This window comes from Neolamprologus brichardi, chromosome 14, assembly GCF_056152115.1.
Source record: "Neolamprologus brichardi isolate AB-2024 chromosome 14, ASM5615211v1, whole genome shotgun sequence".
Lineage (NCBI taxonomy): Eukaryota > Metazoa > Chordata > Actinopteri > Cichliformes > Cichlidae > Neolamprologus > Neolamprologus brichardi.
The window spans coordinates 5,522,047-5,540,775 of record NC_142117.1 but is presented as its reverse complement, the minus strand read 5'-3'; the positions used below and the strand labels follow the sequence as shown (position 1 = coordinate 5,540,775).

Here is an 18,729-nt window from a genome sequence, read left to right as displayed (position 1 = left end):
ATTCTGCAATCTGTAAAATGGCTCATTAAAAAAGGACAAAATAAACACATTCGAAGCGATGCTTTAAAAATCCATTTATTTTGAGTTGTATGGTTTGTTTTAGTGGCATTTACATTAGTGGTTGGTTAGTGGTGCAAGTTTATTTTATTAGTGTTATTATTATTTTATCATCTCACAGAAGCCTTCTTCATTTGTCTCATTCAGGTGACAGTTTTCACTAAAAATATGTAGTTTTACATATTTGTTTTTTTACGAAGCTAAAAAATAAAAAACATAACAGTATATGAGTCATAAAAAGAGCAGAGGTTGGATGTAACAAACAGCTTTAAGCTTTCTCCTGCCATCCACTAAATATATGTATAGTTCTTTTTTCAAAGACCTCGTGATTAATTTGTGTGTTTGTATATTTCCAGCTTTTGGACAGATACTAATTTGTCCTCTTATGCTGTGAATGAAGCTTGCTAACATATTGTCTGTGTTGCTTTACTTACCCATATTTTTACCTTCTTAAAAACCAACAAATTAAAAAAACAACAACAACAAAACAAACAAAGACGTCTAAATTTCCAGTTATAGCATCATAATTCAGATTTGGAGTTAGCTAACTCAGTGAGTTATAGACACGCCTTGAGCCTTAAATGTGGACAAGCTTTTCAAGATTTTTCAGCTACATTTCTGGTCTCATGAAACATTCGTGTTGATTTTGTCCGAGCCGACATGATGCAATAACAGAATCCTGACCCACGCTCTGATGTTGTTTTTGCCAAGTGGTTGTTATTCTCTGATATCAGTGCACTGGACAGCGATCAATGTTGTGATGTCATCATAGAGAGTCCTGCTGATTTATGTTATTTGCTTATTTTACTTATTTATTCTCAAGCCTCTCCTTATTGGTTAGATTTTGCAGTGTGATTTAATAACATTGTATTCTCTGCAAATGAAAATGGCCATTATTGAAAAAAATCAATAATAGTCTAAAATCAAAATATTAATCTTGTGGATTAGAATAGTTGAAGAAAATATCAGTTTAAATGTCAAAACAATAAATTCTTCTTGAGGTAGACACTGATATGATGAATTGAGGACTATTATATATAATGTATAATATTATATTACAAAGAATAACAGAATAAGGAAGGTTAAGGTGTATTTGACAAGTGGAGGCTTTTACAAATTTCCCAAAAGTGCCCCAAACATCCCAAACTCAAGCACAGCGGCAGACAAAGCGATACTTAATCTTCATCAGTGTCAGAACTGAATTTTAAGCCCAGCTCTCACTGTTGTTGCTACTTGCAGTATTTTCAGTGAATTTGTTGAATGTAAGATCATTGCTGGTATTTAGAATTTAAACATGAAAATAAAATAAATTTATTTTGAGTAAAATGTTATCTGTGATAAAAGTAGAGATAAAAACACATTTTTGGCTTAGCTGTAACTTTTTAGCTAGGCAGGTTATAAATATTAGTATAGAATGAAATGATAAGTAGAGACACTCATCAGCTACACTCAACTATGGAAGCCTATGCTTCTCAGTGAATAAAATTATTTTCTATTGATGTATTTTAATATAACAGTGGTTAGCGCTGTTGCCTCACAGCAAGAAGGTCCTGAGTTTAATTCCACCATCACGCCGGTGTCTTTCTGTGTGGAGTTTGCATGTTCTCCCTGTGTTTGCGTGGGTTCCCTCCCGGTTCTCTGGCTTCCTCCCACCATCCAAAGACATGCAGTTAGTGGGGCAGGTTAATTGGAAACTCTAAATTACCCACAGGTGTGAATGCGGGAGTGAATGTGAGTGTGAATGGTCGTCTGTGTCTATGTGTTGGCCCTGTGACAGACTGGCAACCTGTCCGGGTGTACCCTGCCTCTCACCATGAGACAGCTGGGGTGGGCTCCAGCCCCCCCGCAACCTTGATACAGGATAAGCGGAAGTGAATGGATGGATCGATGGGAATATTAGTTTTAAGGCAGCAACTACTGGTGTACTTATTGTCTGACACATTTGAGTGTTGTTAGTCCTCAGTCACTAATCTGTCTCTCATTGTTTGCTTTCTTATCATTCTTCATCACAGAAAGGGCTAGATGAGGAGTGAAACTCACAGACGGCCACCTAAGACCTTTGGGATCTTCTCTATTGGTTCTCCTTTGTCTCCAAAGTAACTGTAGAATAAAGCAAAGTGCATTCAAATTAATGTGTGCTTATTCATTTTTAAGTAGCACCACATAAAGTTGTCAATAATAACATATAAAACTTACATTTCACGTGTTCATCACTGACAAAATACCAATGTTTTTGAAGGTATAAAAATTATATAAAGTACCAAAAGAATTTAAGGACAAACTGATATTAAGTGTAAGGTGTTACCACATTAACAATATGTGAAGCTAATCAGTTTACTAATCACTATATGTTTTACACAGGATCATGTTTGGGGTGTGATGTTAGGTGGGTAACTTCTGCCACCTTGTGTCGAATTCTGTGCTGTTTTCTGATATTCACTCACAGTTGCAGCCGCAAATCTGCAAAGTTTTATTAACTGTTAGTCTGAAAATATTTTCCACCCTATTTACAATCATTTCATACAGCATATGCCACAGAAATAGATTTCTGCAAATGCAGATTTCATTCTGCGTGAAGCCTTTAAAACTCAATCCAGAAAGTTTTTGAGATTTATCGAGCTGCAGTAATCAAAGTAGACAAAAATATGTTTAGGAAAAAAATAGAAAAGCTATAATGAGAGTCTGTATTCAGCTTAAATTTACTTGCAATGGTCTAAAAAATGTTGTTGTTTTTTTATAATAAATCTGAGGGAAGAATAATGGTAATTTTATGGTTGCTAAACAGAATGAAGCCTAAACATTATTTCCCCAATAAAGTGTAATTTTCAAAGTAAAAGTGCTTGTATGTCTCTTACTCAGTCTGGTCCCATACCACTGATCCTGATGTCTTAAAATTAGCTGCAAAGCTTTTTTAGTGAAGAGACTTCATAATGTGACACTTGTTCAATGAAATAACTGTAACGTGATGAGTTCTTTGCCATCAGCACAATACCACTTGTTATCTTATGCTACTATATACACAAGGACCATTGGTGAGTATGGAGGCAGTGCTAGAAATAGTTACTTTCACTAAGTAAAAGGAGAGAGAAAAAAAATACTCTCAGTTTAAAATACTCCAACAATGTGACTGAACAGCAGAAAACGATTGAATAAATATGATTAAAATCTTCCCTAAAACCAGAGGAGGACAGTATTAGAATCTCTACGTGCAGAACAATGAAACAAACAAATTCAAGAGTAAATTATTTACTATATTTATGATGTGCATTTTTAACTTTATATCTCTGTGTGTGTTTTTTGTAACACATTATAATCTGGTCAAATATAAAAACAGTGTAATTAGTTGAGTATAATTGTTGTAACATAATATCCTGATGATTTAGACCAGGCTGTAACTAAACAACATTGGTTAAAGAAGCCTCGTGTCTAATGCACTAAACAACTGTCAAATATCTCAGGTTTGCTTACAATCTCTCACTGTGATATACGGATGTTTTAACGCTGTAAAACAAAACAACTAATAAGAATTATTCTTTAAAAGACATCATCAATTTTCACTGTGCTACTTTCAGAGAACATATATCACATTAAATCCAAATATAGATGGAAATAAACCATATAAACACACACAAAAAAGAAATTAGAGTATGTCAATAAATAAGAGCACATTTTACAGCAAATGTATTCCTATTTGAATCTTTGACAGGCTTACCGTTCATTATGCTTCTGCAGCAGGACAGTAGAGACTGAAGCACACCTTCTTGTGCTGTCAGTGGTTTAGGTGAAAGCTGACCCTGACCCTGTCTTTCAAAGGTCTTCACTATTAATGGAGAGATTATAAGAAAATAAGCGAATTGCTTCGTGTTATTCTTTCCTATCCAGACTTTGAGACACACAACCATCTAAGCCGTGGCTTTGTTTGTCTTTCCTTTGACTCTTTGGGGCTTGACAGCCTTTTAATACCGTCACCTCTGTGCTACAGGCTTCTGTGCGTCAACTACTTAACATCTAGGCTTTTGATGTTTAGAAATACTTTAGGATTATTAGACAGACACCCCCAGCATAAAGTGACACCATTTATTTTTTCCATGAAAGAACACGTGACCTTACCTTAGAGGGGTTAGGCAGCTAGATGAGGGATGAAAGCCAGGAAGGGACCAAAGAGCAGATGAAGATTTCCACAGGGGCTTAAACAGCTGAGAATGAGAATGAGTCCAACAATGTGAAGGCAATCTCTGATCCACTGGAACACTGCTCTGCACCACAGTGAAGGTCATTTTCATTTTACCATAGGAAACCAAATTTCTAATTCCCTCAGTTATTAAGGGCTGATAATGGAGATCTGTCTGCGTCACATAAAGGATATCAAAATAAAATCTGTTCTCTGCTTCTCCCCATGACAATGTTCATCTACTTTTAATGTTCAATGACTGTGGGCACAGAAAATACTCGGCATAAAACCCTAATTAGCTAAAACTTCCCAGTGCTTTAATGCAAACATTTAGAAAACACCATCAAACAGATACATTTCAACATATGGAGCATTTTCAGTGATGTGCACCTGTTACCCCCCGTCCATCGTGACATCAAAGAATGCACTTCTGCTACACTGCCGCCCTTCACAATCAGAGAGAAAAAATCCAGACAAGAATTTCACAGGGTTATCTTTGTCCTCAAGGCCAAAGGAGAGGGAACAATGCCATGACGACACTGTGAGACAAAGGGTGAAGACCAAACTGGGCAGAACAGTGGTGAGTGATCTTAGCTCTCACTTGACAACAGCTGCTATACTTTGTTTCAGCAGCAGTGACTCCAGAAATGCTTTTCACCTTCCTTTCACATGCCTGACCTTTGCTGAAGTTTGCCTTTCTGATTAAACATCTTAGCATGAGCAATGAGGCCAAAACTGTTCAAGAGCTACAATATTTTAGGAGCAAATTAGTCTTATTAATTTTGCTTGTCTACTTTGTTTGGAATTTGGAAAAGGGGGCATTGAATTGACAGGTGCTAAGTAGTAAAATCAAAGTTACTGTTTGTAACCAGGTTTTGAATGAATTATGAATGATTATTTTTTGTCATAACCCCTGAATCTAAACAGACCATTTGCTTTGCCTTGTATGCAAGTTGTAATCAGGAAAGATTATCAGCTGCTGTAAGCAAACAACCAACACCATGTGACAATAATGACTTTATAGAACGGAGGCTGAAGATTCATCAGACATAGTGAATACATGTGGAATATTCTAGTAAGTAAAACCCAGACAAATATAAATATTAAGATTGTAAATATGACTTGAAGTATTAAATTTCATCAGTATTACAAACAATATATAAAGTTACCCGTTACGAATTAAATGAATAAAATAAGAGTCACTTGATATCAAGCCTGTCCCTGATCCCCACCTCTTGCCCTCCCCTTTCTTTGTCCTGTATTGTTCTCGCCCTGCTTGTCACAAGGTGAACGCAACAAATAGCAGCAGTACAACTTACCCAATTAGGAGAATGCTTTTTTAATGTGTAACCTTTCTCCAAAAATTCAGGCCATATTTGGTGGATAAAGAACCTTTATTAAAGGACGAAGGGCAGATGTCAGCTGCAGGGCTCATCGTTTCACTTGATTGAAGGTTTAGAGTCAAAGGTAAGCAAAACATTTACATATAATTTAATGTTCAGAATAGAAGGTCACCATACTTTACATGTACATCGTATTAGTGTGGGGTAATAAATTATGATGCTGTGTGGTAGTGGTAATTTGCTTTTTCTTCTGGTCTAAACAGCAAGTCCTGACAGATCCTGCTCTTCTTTTTGGAATCCAACCCACCCTAGGTAAAAGCTGTGCTTGGTTTGAGTTGAACAGGAATGACCCTCAGTTAGGACTTACATTTTTATGGTTTAACTAGAAATGTGCAAGTTTTATTGTTAATACTCTAAGTAAGTGGGTGTCTATTCTCATCATGGTTTTTATGGCATAATTCTGTATTGAAATTCAAAGTATTGAAACATGAGTTTTGAATGGTGTAAAGATTGTACGGCAACTTGAGGCAAAGCTGAGATTTTGTAATTTGGCAACGTAAATAAAACTGACTGAAAGTCTTTTGCCTCTGTACATATCAGTTTTTGACTGACACCACACTATTGCAGCAATAAAAAAAATGTCATGAGTGGGTGGGTGGGTGGCATTCTTGGTCTGCAACAACAGTTATGAGAATGGTACGTGTGACACTCACATGAATGTCATAATACAAGACTTGGCAGCAGAACACTGCATTGTAATGACATGATTGCTGTTCTTCTGTTTTGATGTTGTAGCTTATTCCTGCCTCTTTTCGCACTTTACCTGGTAACTGATGGCTAAACGACTGCAGTTCACACCGTCAATAATCGTCAATGAATGATTCTAGCTTGCATTCATTGTTAGAGACTAACGTTCACATTTGTAACAGGTTGAAAAATGGGGGATGCTGCCATGAAAGAGTTTGGGGCGGCGGCTCCTTACCTGAGAAAGTCAGATAAGGAGCGTCTGGAGGCCCAGACTCGCCCATTTGATATGAAGAAAGAGTGCTTCGTTCCTGACCCTGCAATTGAGTACGTTAAAGCAACCATCACTAGCCGCGATGGCGACAAAGTCACTGCTGACACTGAATTTGGAAAGGTGAATAAAGTTCAGGTTCTGCATAAGTGTGTACATGGCCCCTAGACTGTGGAACTCTCTCCCCCAAGAATTAAGAACTGTGGACTCAGTAGCTGTTTTTAAAAAACAACTCAAAACTTACCTTTTTAAAACTGCTTTTGGTTAATTTTTTGCCTGTTTTATTTTCTCTTTTTAAATCTTTTTATGACTTGTAATCTTATGTGCAGCACTTTGTGATTCTGTCTTGAAAGGTGCTATATAAATAAAAAAATATTTATTTATTTATTTATGTGTCTACAAAGGACTTTGGTGCTGTTTTGGTTAACATGGCTGTTAACTGTTTGATTTCCATTTGCAGACCGTCACAGTGAAGGATTGCGATGTGCACCCTCAGAACCCGCCAAAGTTCGATAAAATTGAAGACATGGCGATGTTCACCTTCCTCCATGAACCAGCTGTGCTGTTTAACCTCAAAGAGCGTTACGCAGCGTGGATGATCTACGTGAGCTGACAGCACAACACACTAACTGCCCTCCCACAAATTCTACATATTTAACACTTTGCTCTCCTCTTTTCACCAACTATCAGACCTACTCTGGGTTGTTCTGTGTGACTGTCAATCCCTACAAGTGGCTGCCAGTCTACAACCAGGAGGTGGTCGCTGCCTACAGAGGAAAGAAGAGGACTGAAGCTCCTCCTCATATCTTCTCCATCTCTGACAATGCCTACCAGTACATGCTGGCAGGTACAAATATCCCTTTTAGCATTCATCTTGAATGACATTTTGTTTGGACATCGTCGCATTTTCCCTGATTTTCTGATATTCTCTCGCTGACAGACAGAGAAAACCAGTCAATCCTTATCACGTAAGTAACTTTACCAACAAGAGTCTTTTTTCAGCAGTTAAGAGTTATACTTCTTGGTCTTGAAATGTATGTCTTTTTTCGACTCAGTGGAGAATCTGGAGCTGGAAAGACTGTCAACACCAAACGTGTCATTCAGTACTTTGCCAGCATTGCTGCTGTCCCAAGTGGGAAGAAAGATCCAGCTGCAGAGAAGAAGGTTTTCAAACATTTGCAATTCAATTCAATTCAATTCAATTCAATTCAATTCAATTCAATTCAATTCAATTCATAGGTATGTGTATAGCACCAAATCACAGCAACAAGTGCCTCAAGATGCTTTTCACAATCACAATTCCACTTGGGAAGCTTTGCACTTTAGATCTTGTCTTTGATTTTCACATCAGGGAACCCTGGAGGATCAAATCATCCAGGCTAACCCCGCTCTAGAGGCCTTTGGCAATGCCAAGACCATCAGGAATGACAACTCTTCCAGATTTGTGAGTGTCTTTAGATTCTTCTTTCCCTTTATCATCTCCATGTTTTTCTTCTAGCTACTCCCTTTGGGGGTCACCACAGTGGAATATCTGCCTCAACTTCACTCTATCCCTAGCATTCTCCTTTGTCACACCAACCCTGTGCATGGCTATATGATGATAAATGACAATACCTAAGTGGAACAGAATAAACAAAACTAAAATCTGCTTTTTTCCACCTAACAGGGGAAATTCATCCGTATTCACTTTGACAACCGAGGAAAGCTGGCCTCTGCTGACATTGAAACTTGTAAGTAACTGTGTTTATGTGGAAAATTTGAAAGTAGACTTAACTATTACATGCAACTTATCTGTATACCAGATAAGTTACAAATAATTGATTTCTCTTATAGACCTTCTAGAAAAGTCTCGTGTGACCTTCCAGCTCAAAGCTGAGAGGGACTACCACATTTTCTACCAGATCCTGTCTCAGATAAAGCCTGAACTTCTGGGTACACAGTCATTAACCTTAAGAACTATCACTATATGGAAAACAGCTAGACATTTTGTAATTTTATATTTTTCTATCTCCTTAGAAATGCTGCTCATCACCAACAACCCTTATGACTACGCCTTCATCTCCCAAGGAGAGACAACAGTAGCCTCTATCAATGATTCTGAAGAGCTGATGGCCACTGATGTGAGTTGAATCTTAGATGCACTGCAGCAATTTTAGTCCAAAATTCAAAAGCAAAAAAGAAAATAGTAAAATAATGTTTTTGATTTTTGTCAGGAAGCCTTTGATGTTCTGGGCTTCACTCAAGAAGAGAAGAACAGTATTTACAAGCTTACTGGTGCAATCATGCACTATGGCAACATGAAGTTTAAACAGAAGCAGAGAGAAGAGCAGGCAGAGGCCGATGGTACTGAAGGTGAGAGAAGACTATTGACAAACTACAGTCAGTGAGCATCTCTGTGGGCACTGATGACTTTAAATCAAAACTGCTATTTTGCCACAGATGCTGACAAAGCAGCTTATCTGATGGGCCTGAACTCTGCTGACCTCATCAAAGGTCTCTGTCACCCAAGAGTCAAAGTAGGAAACGAGTGGGTCACCAAGGGACAAAATGTGGCCCAGGTGAGATAATATGAAACTTTTGGAGAATTCCAAAATAATTCACTAAACTTTATCAAGGTGTACTTTTATGCATTTCCTTGTTAGGTGAACTATGCTATCGGTGCGCTGTCAAAGGCAGTGTATGAGAAGATGTTTCTGTGGATGGTGGTGAGAATCAACCAGTCCCTGGACACCAAACAGCCTCGCCAGTATTTTATTGGGGTGCTTGACATTGCTGGATTTGAGATCTTTGATGTGAGTTTGGAAAAATAAGTTCTTATAATCTTATAAATGGTTGTCCCTAATGTAAGGATGCATTTTTAATCATGAACATACTGTGGTCCATTTCATTTCAGTTCAACACCTTTGAGCAGCTGTGCATCAACTTCACCAACGAAAAACTGCAACAGTTTTTCAACCACCACATGTTTGTACTGGAGCAGGAAGAGTACAAGAAAGAGGGCATCGAATGGACTTTCATTGACTTTGGCATGGATCTGCAGGCCTGTATCGACCTGATTGAAAAGGTGAAACACTGTACAATTACATGTTCAGCTAAAACTAATGCAAATATAGTCCTTAACAAACACTTATACTTTCTGTCCTTTAGCCCATGGGTATCATGTCCATCCTTGAAGAGGAGTGCATGTTCCCCAAAGCCAGTGATGCCACCTTTAAAGCTAAGCTCTATGACAACCACCTGGGAAAATCCGGCAACTTCCAGAAGCCCAGAGTTGTCAAAGGAAAACCAGAGGCTCATTTTGCCCTGGTTCACTACGCTGGAACTGTTGATTATAATATCAACAACTGGTTGGTGAAGAACAAGGATCCTCTGAATGAGACTGTTGTGACATTGTACCAAAAGTCTACCGTCAAACTGCTTGCAACTCTCTTTGCAAATTATGCAGGAGCTGATTCAGGTAGGTTTTAAAAAATTACTAGCATCTTAGTTTACAAGTGATTATTAAAGCATCATGTAATAAGCTACTGGCCCAACCCTCCCCTGCCCACTTTCCCACAAACAACAACTGTGTCTTACAGCTGAATCTGGTGGGAAGGGCAAAGGTGGAACCAAGAAGAAAGGTTCTTCCTTCCAAACTGTATCAGCTTTGCACAGGGTAATATCAGTATAATTTTACATGTTATAAATTGGTTAATAGAAACATTATTCCTGAATTTAGGACCTTAAAAATCATTTCGAATAATGTATTTTGAAGGACAATGGCAATTCTTTTCTCTATGATGTGCTATCAGGAGAACCTGAACAAGCTGATGACCAACTTGAGGTCGACTCACCCTCACTTTGTACGCTGCATCATCCCCAACGAGACCAAGACTCCAGGGGCCATGGAGAACCCTCTGGTGATGCACCAGCTGCGCTGTAACGGTGTGCTGGAAGGCATCAGGATCTGCAGAAAGGGTTTCCCCAACAGGATCCTCTATGGAGATTTCAAGCAGAGGTGTCTGTTAGATGCATCGATAGTTGGAAAATATAAAGATAAAGCAACATCAAATTTCTTAGTTATCCATTCTGGTTTGTTTTTGTGGTTTGACATTTTATGTAATATAAAATAAAGCTGAAATGCTCACTTTTTTTTCCAGGTATCGCATTTTAAACCCAAGTGCTATTCCTGAAGGACAGTTCATCGATAACAAAAAGGCTTCAGAGAAGCTTTTGGGCTCTTTGGATATAGATCACAACCAGTACAAACTGGGTCACACCAAGGTCAGTACTATAGAACAAATTTTGGCATATGCTGTTATTCTTAGTGTTATCATGTCCATGATGATAATAAAGTGGTCAAGAGTAATTCTAACACACACAAAAAGTGCCTTCAACATGGGTTTCTTGATCTTAGGTATTCTTCAAAGCTGGGTTGCTTGGACTACTGGAGGAGATGCGAGATGACCGTTTAGCTCTAATCATCACGAGGATACAAGCAAGATCCCGAGGTGTTCTTGCAAGAATTGAATTTCAGAAGATTGTTGAACGCAGGTATTTGGTACAATGAAACTCCGATTTCAAATCAGTTCAAAAGTTACATGAAAAATGGAATATCAAAGAAATGGCAAAACATTTTACTAAAGGTAGCATTCATCTTCCTTTCATTAACTGAAAGTCAAAAACACCGCTAGGTTGTGTGCTATGGTCTTTAGTTTTGAGGAGGTTTCACAACATTACTTTTAGGATCAGGTGAAGTCCAAAAGTTTGAACCAAATGAGTTTGGTGTAAAAGTCCTCTGACACTGTATTATAGTCTCAATACCTTACACTATCCTAGCAAGCTATTGTATTTTCCTTGGAACACTGAAAACATCTTCATGAAGGGTACAAATTAAAAAAAGAACGTAATTTATTTATTCATTAATGTTGGTTCTGCGCTTCAGCAGGCCCGCTAGTTCAGAGACTCATCACCCACGAAGAAAGCAAGACAACAACTTAACTGGTCTTTATCTCCAAAAGTTGATTCTGTTCATCTGGACGTAGTGTTTTCTGGGAGAAACGTTTCGTCACTCATCCAAGTGACTTCTTCAGTCTCAGCTGACTGCAGGTTTCCCCAATCTTATAAACAGTACATTTGCATAATGACTGAAACCAGCCCACTGAAAGAACAATGGGCTGTGAGGTCAGTTCCTTAATCATAATTATGCAAATTCTCATGACCACTGATCAACAACCACTGACCAAAACCCACTGATCAAAGACCATGAGTACCATTCACAGAGTTGGGGAATGGCTGCAATCACAGCATTGTAAGATGGCGAAAGATGTACCCTTAGGCCCCCTCCTCAATTCAGAGATGGTCTTTCCCTTTTCACGTAAATGGCCTCCTTGACTCCACGTTCAAACCAGCGTTCCTCCCTGTCCAGGATGTTACATCCTTATCCTTGAAAGAGTGTCCACTAGCCTGTAGGTGTAAATAGACTGCAGAGTCCTGGCCTGACGAGGTAGCTCTTCTGTGTTGTGCCATCCGCTTCGCCAGAGGTTGTTTGGTTTCCCCGATGTATATACATCTGTGATTGCAGCCATTCCCCAACTCTCTGTGAATGGTACTCATGGCCATTGATCAGTGGGTTTTGGTCAGTGGTTGTTGATCAATGGTCATGAGAATTTGCATAATTATGATTAAGGAACTGACCTCACAGCCCATTGTTCTTTCAGTGGGCTGGTTTCAGTCATTATGCAAATGTACTGTTTATAAGATTGGGGAAACCTGCAGTCAGCTGAGACTGAAGAAGTCACTTGGATGAGTGACGAAACGTTTCTCCCAGAAAACGCTACGTCCAGATGAATAGAATCAACTTTTGGAGATTTATTTTCCTGGATGATTGAGAATGCATCAAAACCGGTCTTTACTTGATAGCAAGGGAAGGCTGGTCGGAACCAGGCTCTTGGAGCTGAACGCTCCTCACCTGTTTCCCAGCCAACTTCAAAGAAACAGCCTTCCCTGCAGCCTTTTATTCAGTGAATACAAGCACCACCCATTGTAACACCCATATGGTCACAAAAAGTTAAAACACTGTGTGTGTGTGTGTGTGTGTGTGTGTGTGTGTGTGTGTGTGTGTGTGTGTGCATGACTTCCCGCCACACAATATATGCTTACAACTGTTTAACCACATTTCCTAGTTATCCACAGGCCATCTCCCCACACCCGTGTATGGCCTAACTTTAATGATTCACCATATACAAGCATAGGCGAGCCCCTAAATGGCCGGGAGTGAACATCCATCACAAGATAAGGAAACCAGAATCTCACATGGAATGTGCCTGCGGTTAAACATTACAGCCTCCCCAGCATTCAACAGGCTGTGGAGGAGAACAAAAGAGTATCTAAACATGCTGTTTAAGGAAAAGTTTACAAATTTAAGTACAACAATGGCAACATTTAACAATTTACTCTGACAATTAATATTTTCAGATTTATTTAGATATAATGGATACTTTCAAACTCACAAACTGAAGACTGAGAAAACAATTAATTGACATTAAATAAACAGAGTCTGGATTACTACAGAATTGTTTACAAGTCAAATGTCTGCAGGGATGCTCTTCTTGTGATCCAGTGGAACATCCGTGCCTTCATGGGGGTCAAAAATTGGCCCTGGATGAAGATGTTCTTCAAGATCAAACCTCTGCTGAAGTCAGCAGAGACTGAGAAAGAGATGGCCAACATGAAGGAAGAGTTTGCCAAACTGAAAGAGGCTTATGCAAAATCAGAAGCCCGCAGGAAAGAACTCGAAGAGAAAATGGTCACTCTTCTCCAAGAAAAGAACGACCTGCAGCTCCAAGTTCAGGCTGTATGTTAAAGGATAGTTTCTTACAGTATTACAACAAATATCAACATCACATGTTTTGTGTGTGTTTGTCGGCTTAATGCGTATGTCATACTTTTTATCTTCAGGAGCAAGACAATCTGGGCGATGCTGAAGAAAGATGTGAAGGGCTGATCAAGAGCAAAATTCAGCTGGAGGCCAAAATCAAAGAGCTGACAGAGAGGCTGGAGGATGAGGAGGAGATGAATGCAGAACTGACTGCTAAGAAGAGGAAGCTGGAGGACGAGTGCTCCGAGCTGAAGAAAGACATCGATGACTTAGAGTTAACTCTAGCTAAAGTGGAGAAGGAGAAGCATGCCACTGAGAACAAGGTACTTGATATTTCTATTTCTGAAAACAAGGGTATGAAAAAGAGACATGTTTCTAAGCTGTGCACAGAATTTGTAATAGCATCATTTACTTGCAACAGGTCAAGAACCTTGTTGAAGAGATGGCTGCTCAGGATGAGATCATTGCCAAGCTGACCAAGGAAAAGAAAGCTTTACAGGAAGCTCATCAGCAAACTCTGGACGACCTGCAGAGTGAGGAAGACAAAGTCAACACTCTGACCAAGGCCAAGGCTAAGCTGGAGCAGCAAGTGGATGACGTAAGAACTTTTAAATAATAATACTTTTTTATGTATTTACATTTTATATATATTTACATTTTATATATATTTACTTTTTCCCCCACAGCTTGAGGGGTCTTTAGAGCAAGAAAAGAAAGTCCGTATGGACCTTGAGCGAGCAAAGAGAAAGCTTGAAGGAGACCTCAAGTTAGCTCAAGAAAGTATCATGGACCTGGAAAATGATAAGCAGCAGCTCGAAGAGAGGCTGAAAAAGTAAGAATTAAGAACTGAACGTCTAACACAGGTTTTCATAACAAAGTTATTTTGTACCAGCAAAATATATTTTTTCCATCCACAGGAAAGATTTTGAGATTAGTCAGCTGAACGGTAAAATAGAAGATGAACAAGTAATGAGTGCCCAGCTCCAGAAAAAACTGAAGGAGTTGCAGGTGATAAAAGAATAGAACAAAGTGTGAAAAGTGGTGAAAAGTAACTTAGAGCAACAAAATTTCATGGCATGGTGTGCCTTGATTTTGGTCTAGGCCCGTATTGAGGAGCTGGAGGAAGAGCTTGAGGCAGAGAGAGCTGCTCGAGCCAAGGTGGAGAAGCAGAGAGCTGACCTGGCCAGAGAGCTGGAGGAGATCAGTGAGAGGTTGGAGGAGGCTGGAGGAGCCACAGCTGCCCAGATTGAGATGAACAAGAAGAGGGAGGCCGAGTTCCAGAAACTGCGCAGAGACCTCGAAGAGGCCACTCTGCACCATGAATCCACCACTGCCACACTCAGGAAGAAACAAGCCGACAGTGTTGCTGAGCTGGGAGAGCAGATTGACAACCTGCAGAGAGTCAAGCAGAAACTGGAGAAGGAGAAGAGTGAGCTCAGACTGGAGCTGGATGATGTGGTCTCCAATATGGAACAAATTGTCAAGGCAAAGGTAAGTTACTTTCAGGTATTAGGGTTTGTTCTCATTGCCAAATCAAACATTCATTTTATAATTGTGTACATGATTGGCCATCTACTGCTTTTTGTTCACAGAACAACTTGGAGAAAATGTGCAGGTCTCTGGAAGACCAGATGAATGAATATAAAACAAAATCAGAAGAGGGACAGCGTGCCATCAATGACTTCACCATGCAGAGAGCAAAGCTTCAAACTGAGAACGGTATGCATTAGACCTGAACAGCATATTTTAGTTGTGCCAGTGTGCGGTACTGAATTTAATGTTATGCTTAAATAAGGTGAACTTTTGAGGCAGCTTGAGGAAAAGGATTCTCTGGTGTCTCAACTCACGAGAGGAAAACTCTCGTACACTCAGCAAATTGAAGACCTGAAAAGACAACTGGAGGAAGAAGTCAAGGTAGCAAATAATCATCAGTGTAACCTCATTAGGTAGAGACCATTGCTACACCCAGTGCATAAAGATACACTTTCTTTTAGGCCAAGAACGCATTAGCCCATGCAGTGCAGTCTGCTCGCCATGACTGTGACCTGCTCAGGGAGCAGTATGAGGAGGAGCAGGAGGCTAAAGCTGAACTGCAACGTAGCATGTCCAAGGCCAACTCTGAGGTGGCTCAGTGGAGAACCAAGTATGAAACTGATGCCATCCAGAGGACCGAAGAACTAGAAGAGGCCAAGTAAGCCAAATACACTAAGTCCACTAACTCAGCAAAGGTAAAGAGCGTTTAACCACAAATACATATTTTCATCACCTAGAAAGAAGCTGGCTCAGCGTCTGCAGGAGGCTGAGGAGGCTGTTGAAGCAGTGAATGCTAAATGTTCCTCTCTGGAGAAGACCAAACACAGGCTGCAGAATGAGATTGAAGATCTCATGGTGGATGTAGAGAGGTCTAATGCTGCTGCTGCTGCTCTGGACAAGAAACAAAGAAACTTTGACAAGGTTTTCATCCAGCACTTATTATTTCACTGAAGCGGAAGGTCAATCTTGTATCTAAAATGAAAACTTTCTTGTAGGTCTTGGCAGAGTGGAAACAGAAGTACGAGGAGTCTCAAACAGAGCTGGAGGGCTCTCAGAAAGATGCCAGGTCTCTGAGCACTGAGCTCTTCAAACTGAAGAACTCCTATGAAGAATCTCTTGAACATTTGGAGACCATGAAGAGAGAGAACAAGAACTTACAAGGTGACTTAATTACCCATTAAAATCATATATGAACAGTTTGTTCACAGTATAACGGCATTTATTTCTTACAATATGCCCTCAGAGGAAATATCTGACCTCACTGAACAAATTAGCGAAGGTGGAAAGAATATTCATGAGCTTGAGAAGATTCGAAAGCAGTTGGAACAAGAGAAGTCTGAGATACAGACAGCTCTGGAGGAAGCAGAGGTAAGCTGCTGCATAGTGGCCTTTTTCAAATTTGAAAGATTTTAGGTTGTGAGTATTAATTAATTACAAGTTATGTAGTCATTGTGTCTAATTTCTATTTGTGACAGGCCACACTGGAGCATGAGGAAGGGAAGATTCTCAGAGCCCAACTTGAGTTTAACCAAGTAAAGGCTGACATTGAGCGCAAGCTAGCTGAGAAAGATGAAGAAATGGAGCAATCGAAAAGAAACCACCAGCGAACTGTGGATACTCTTCAAAGCTCTCTGGAGGCTGAGACTCGCAGCAGGAACGAGGCTCTGCGTCTGAAAAAGAAGATGGAGGGAGACCTCAATGAGATGGAGATCCAGCTAAGCCAGGCTAACAGGCAGGCAGCTGAGGCCCAGAAACAACTTAAGGCCGTCCATGCCCATCTGAAGGTCTGAATAAACAAGCAGTTCTACTTCTTTGAAACAAAAATCAAAACCAAAGTGAAACATCAGTTAAAATTTTGGGCGGTTTTTATCTTCAAGGATACTCAACTTCAGCTGGATGACTCTGTTCGGGCCAATGATGACCTTAAAGAGAACATTGCCATTGTTGAGCGACGCAACAACCTTCTTCAGGCTGAAGTGGAGGAGCTGAGAGCAGCTCTGGATCAAACGGAGAGAAGCCGCAAACTTGCAGAGCAAGAGCTGCTGGATGTCAGTGAGAGAGTGCAGCTACTGCACTCACAGGTAAGATACAAAGGTTGTCTTTGCGACACATTTCTGCTTAATTGTGTAAGCAATTGTCACACTGATAAATGTGTATTTTTTTCAAAACAGAACACAAGTTTGATAAATCAGAAGAAGAAGTTAGAAGCTGATACATCCCAGCTTCAAACTGAAGTGGAGGAGGCAGTGCAGGAGTGCAGGAATGCAGAGGAGAAAGCCAAGAAGGCCATCACTGATGCTGCCATGATGGCAGAGGAGCTGAAGAAAGAGCAGGACACCAGCGCTCATCTGGAGCGAATGAAGAAGAACATGGAGCAAACCATCAAAGACCTGCAGCACCGCCTGGATGAAGCTGAGCAGATCGCCATGAAGGGAGGCAAGAAGCAGATTCAGAAGCTCGAGGCCAGGGTGGGTATAAAACTTCAGTCTCTCCCTATAATCTCTTTGACTACAGCATCTATATATCAAATAAATAGCTGGTCTAAATTTAAGTGATGTTATCTGAATTTTGTTGTGGGATCTGAATTTTATAGGTCAAGGAACTTGAAAATGAGGTGGAAAATGAGCAGAAAAAGGCCAGCGATGCTGTGAAGGGAATAAGAAAGTATGAAAGGCGTATCAAGGAGCTTACTTATCAGGTAACTTTAATTCTGAACCAGTTAGCTTGTCTGATGGAAATTATACTCAGAAACAAAACTATGTAAAAATTTGTACTAATTAGACCGAAGAAGATCGCAAAAATCTAGCACGTCTTCAAGATTTGGTGGACAAGCTGCAGCTAAAGGTCAAGTCCTACAAGAAGGCTGCAGAGGAAGCTGTAAGTTATACAGATTTTAAATACCGCCCTTACATCTGACCACTGACTGAATATTTTCTTTACAAACAATATTGTGTTTCTATCCTACAGGAGGAACAGGCCAACAGTAATCTTACCAAGTTCCGCAAACTTCAACATGAGCTCGATGAAGCTGAGGAGCGAGCTGACATTGCCGAGTCCCAGGTCAACAAGCTACGCGCCAAAAGCCGTGATGTGGGATCAAAGGTTTGTATGTGTACATGCTTTAAAAAGTGTTAGTCCGGAATAGTAGGACTCTTAGCATCCTGCTGACAGATCACCAACACAAATTCTAGCTTTTTATCTCAAGGATCATTGACAAAAATAAAAGCGAAAGCATGCATTGTAGTCTTACTGCAGAATCACTGTAGAGTGAGCATTGTTTTCACTTCATTTACAATCCAGCTCTTCTTTTCAAATCAAAAAATGATCACTAATGATCCTCTTTTTCCCCTATTTCTTGTTTCAGAAAAGACTTGATGAAGAATGAAGTTCACCTTGAAATGATCATTTCTGAGACACCTCTTGGTCCTGCAATGAAGTCTCCCTATGCATGTGTTTTTGTTTAGTAGAATAAAGTTAATGAGCATCTCAAACAGTGTTGTGAGTTTCATTGATAAAAGTATTTGCTGTTTATACTGGTGAGAACCAAACTTGATTTTACAAAACAAATAAATATAAAATTTGAACCAAACTAGTAGAAAAATAAGATCAAAATTAATTAAAAGGATAGCAACAAAGATAAAGTAAAAGTGTTATGTTTTAAATGTCTATTACTGGTATTAAAGAATTGCATTATAAGGAATGTATCGGTAATTTGACTGAATTTCCCCATAGATATAGTAATATGTAGTTT

General features: G+C 39.6%; 1 protein-coding gene and 1 long non-coding RNA gene across 2 annotated transcripts; one reads left to right on the top strand and one right to left on the bottom strand.

Annotated features, from left to right (window-relative positions):
* Positions 1 to 8: 8 nt before the first annotated feature.
* LOC148098756 (uncharacterized) lies at positions 9 to 5,271 on the bottom strand. The gene is made up of 3 exons (XR_015719967.1): positions 4,168 to 5,271; positions 3,770 to 3,877; positions 9 to 2,157 (listed from the first exon to the last, which is right to left on the bottom strand). It is a non-coding gene; the product is annotated as an uncharacterized LOC148098756 (long non-coding RNA).
* A 269-nt stretch (positions 5,272 to 5,540) lies between these two features.
* Positions 5,541 to 18,363, top strand: LOC102786008 (myosin-7-like). The gene is made up of 39 exons (XM_087851421.1): positions 5,541 to 5,695; positions 5,835 to 5,883; positions 6,501 to 6,709; positions 7,047 to 7,190; positions 7,277 to 7,433; positions 7,527 to 7,554; positions 7,642 to 7,750; positions 7,938 to 8,030; positions 8,253 to 8,316; positions 8,420 to 8,518; positions 8,603 to 8,706; positions 8,800 to 8,938; positions 9,026 to 9,144; positions 9,229 to 9,378; positions 9,480 to 9,650; positions 9,734 to 10,043; positions 10,165 to 10,241; positions 10,378 to 10,583; positions 10,726 to 10,849; positions 10,983 to 11,119; positions 13,166 to 13,421; positions 13,526 to 13,768; positions 13,867 to 14,043; positions 14,132 to 14,277; positions 14,363 to 14,453; positions 14,547 to 14,936; positions 15,038 to 15,164; positions 15,241 to 15,359; positions 15,440 to 15,636; positions 15,716 to 15,899; positions 15,974 to 16,139; positions 16,222 to 16,346; positions 16,454 to 16,762; positions 16,856 to 17,059; positions 17,150 to 17,446; positions 17,572 to 17,676; positions 17,760 to 17,855; positions 17,946 to 18,080; positions 18,343 to 18,363. The coding sequence occupies exons 3-39, from the start codon at positions 6,509 to 6,511 to the stop codon at positions 18,361 to 18,363; spliced, it is 5,820 nt and encodes a 1,939-aa protein (XP_087707547.1). The 5' UTR covers positions 5,541 to 5,695; positions 5,835 to 5,883; positions 6,501 to 6,508.
* Positions 18,364 to 18,729: the final 366 nt, after the last annotated feature.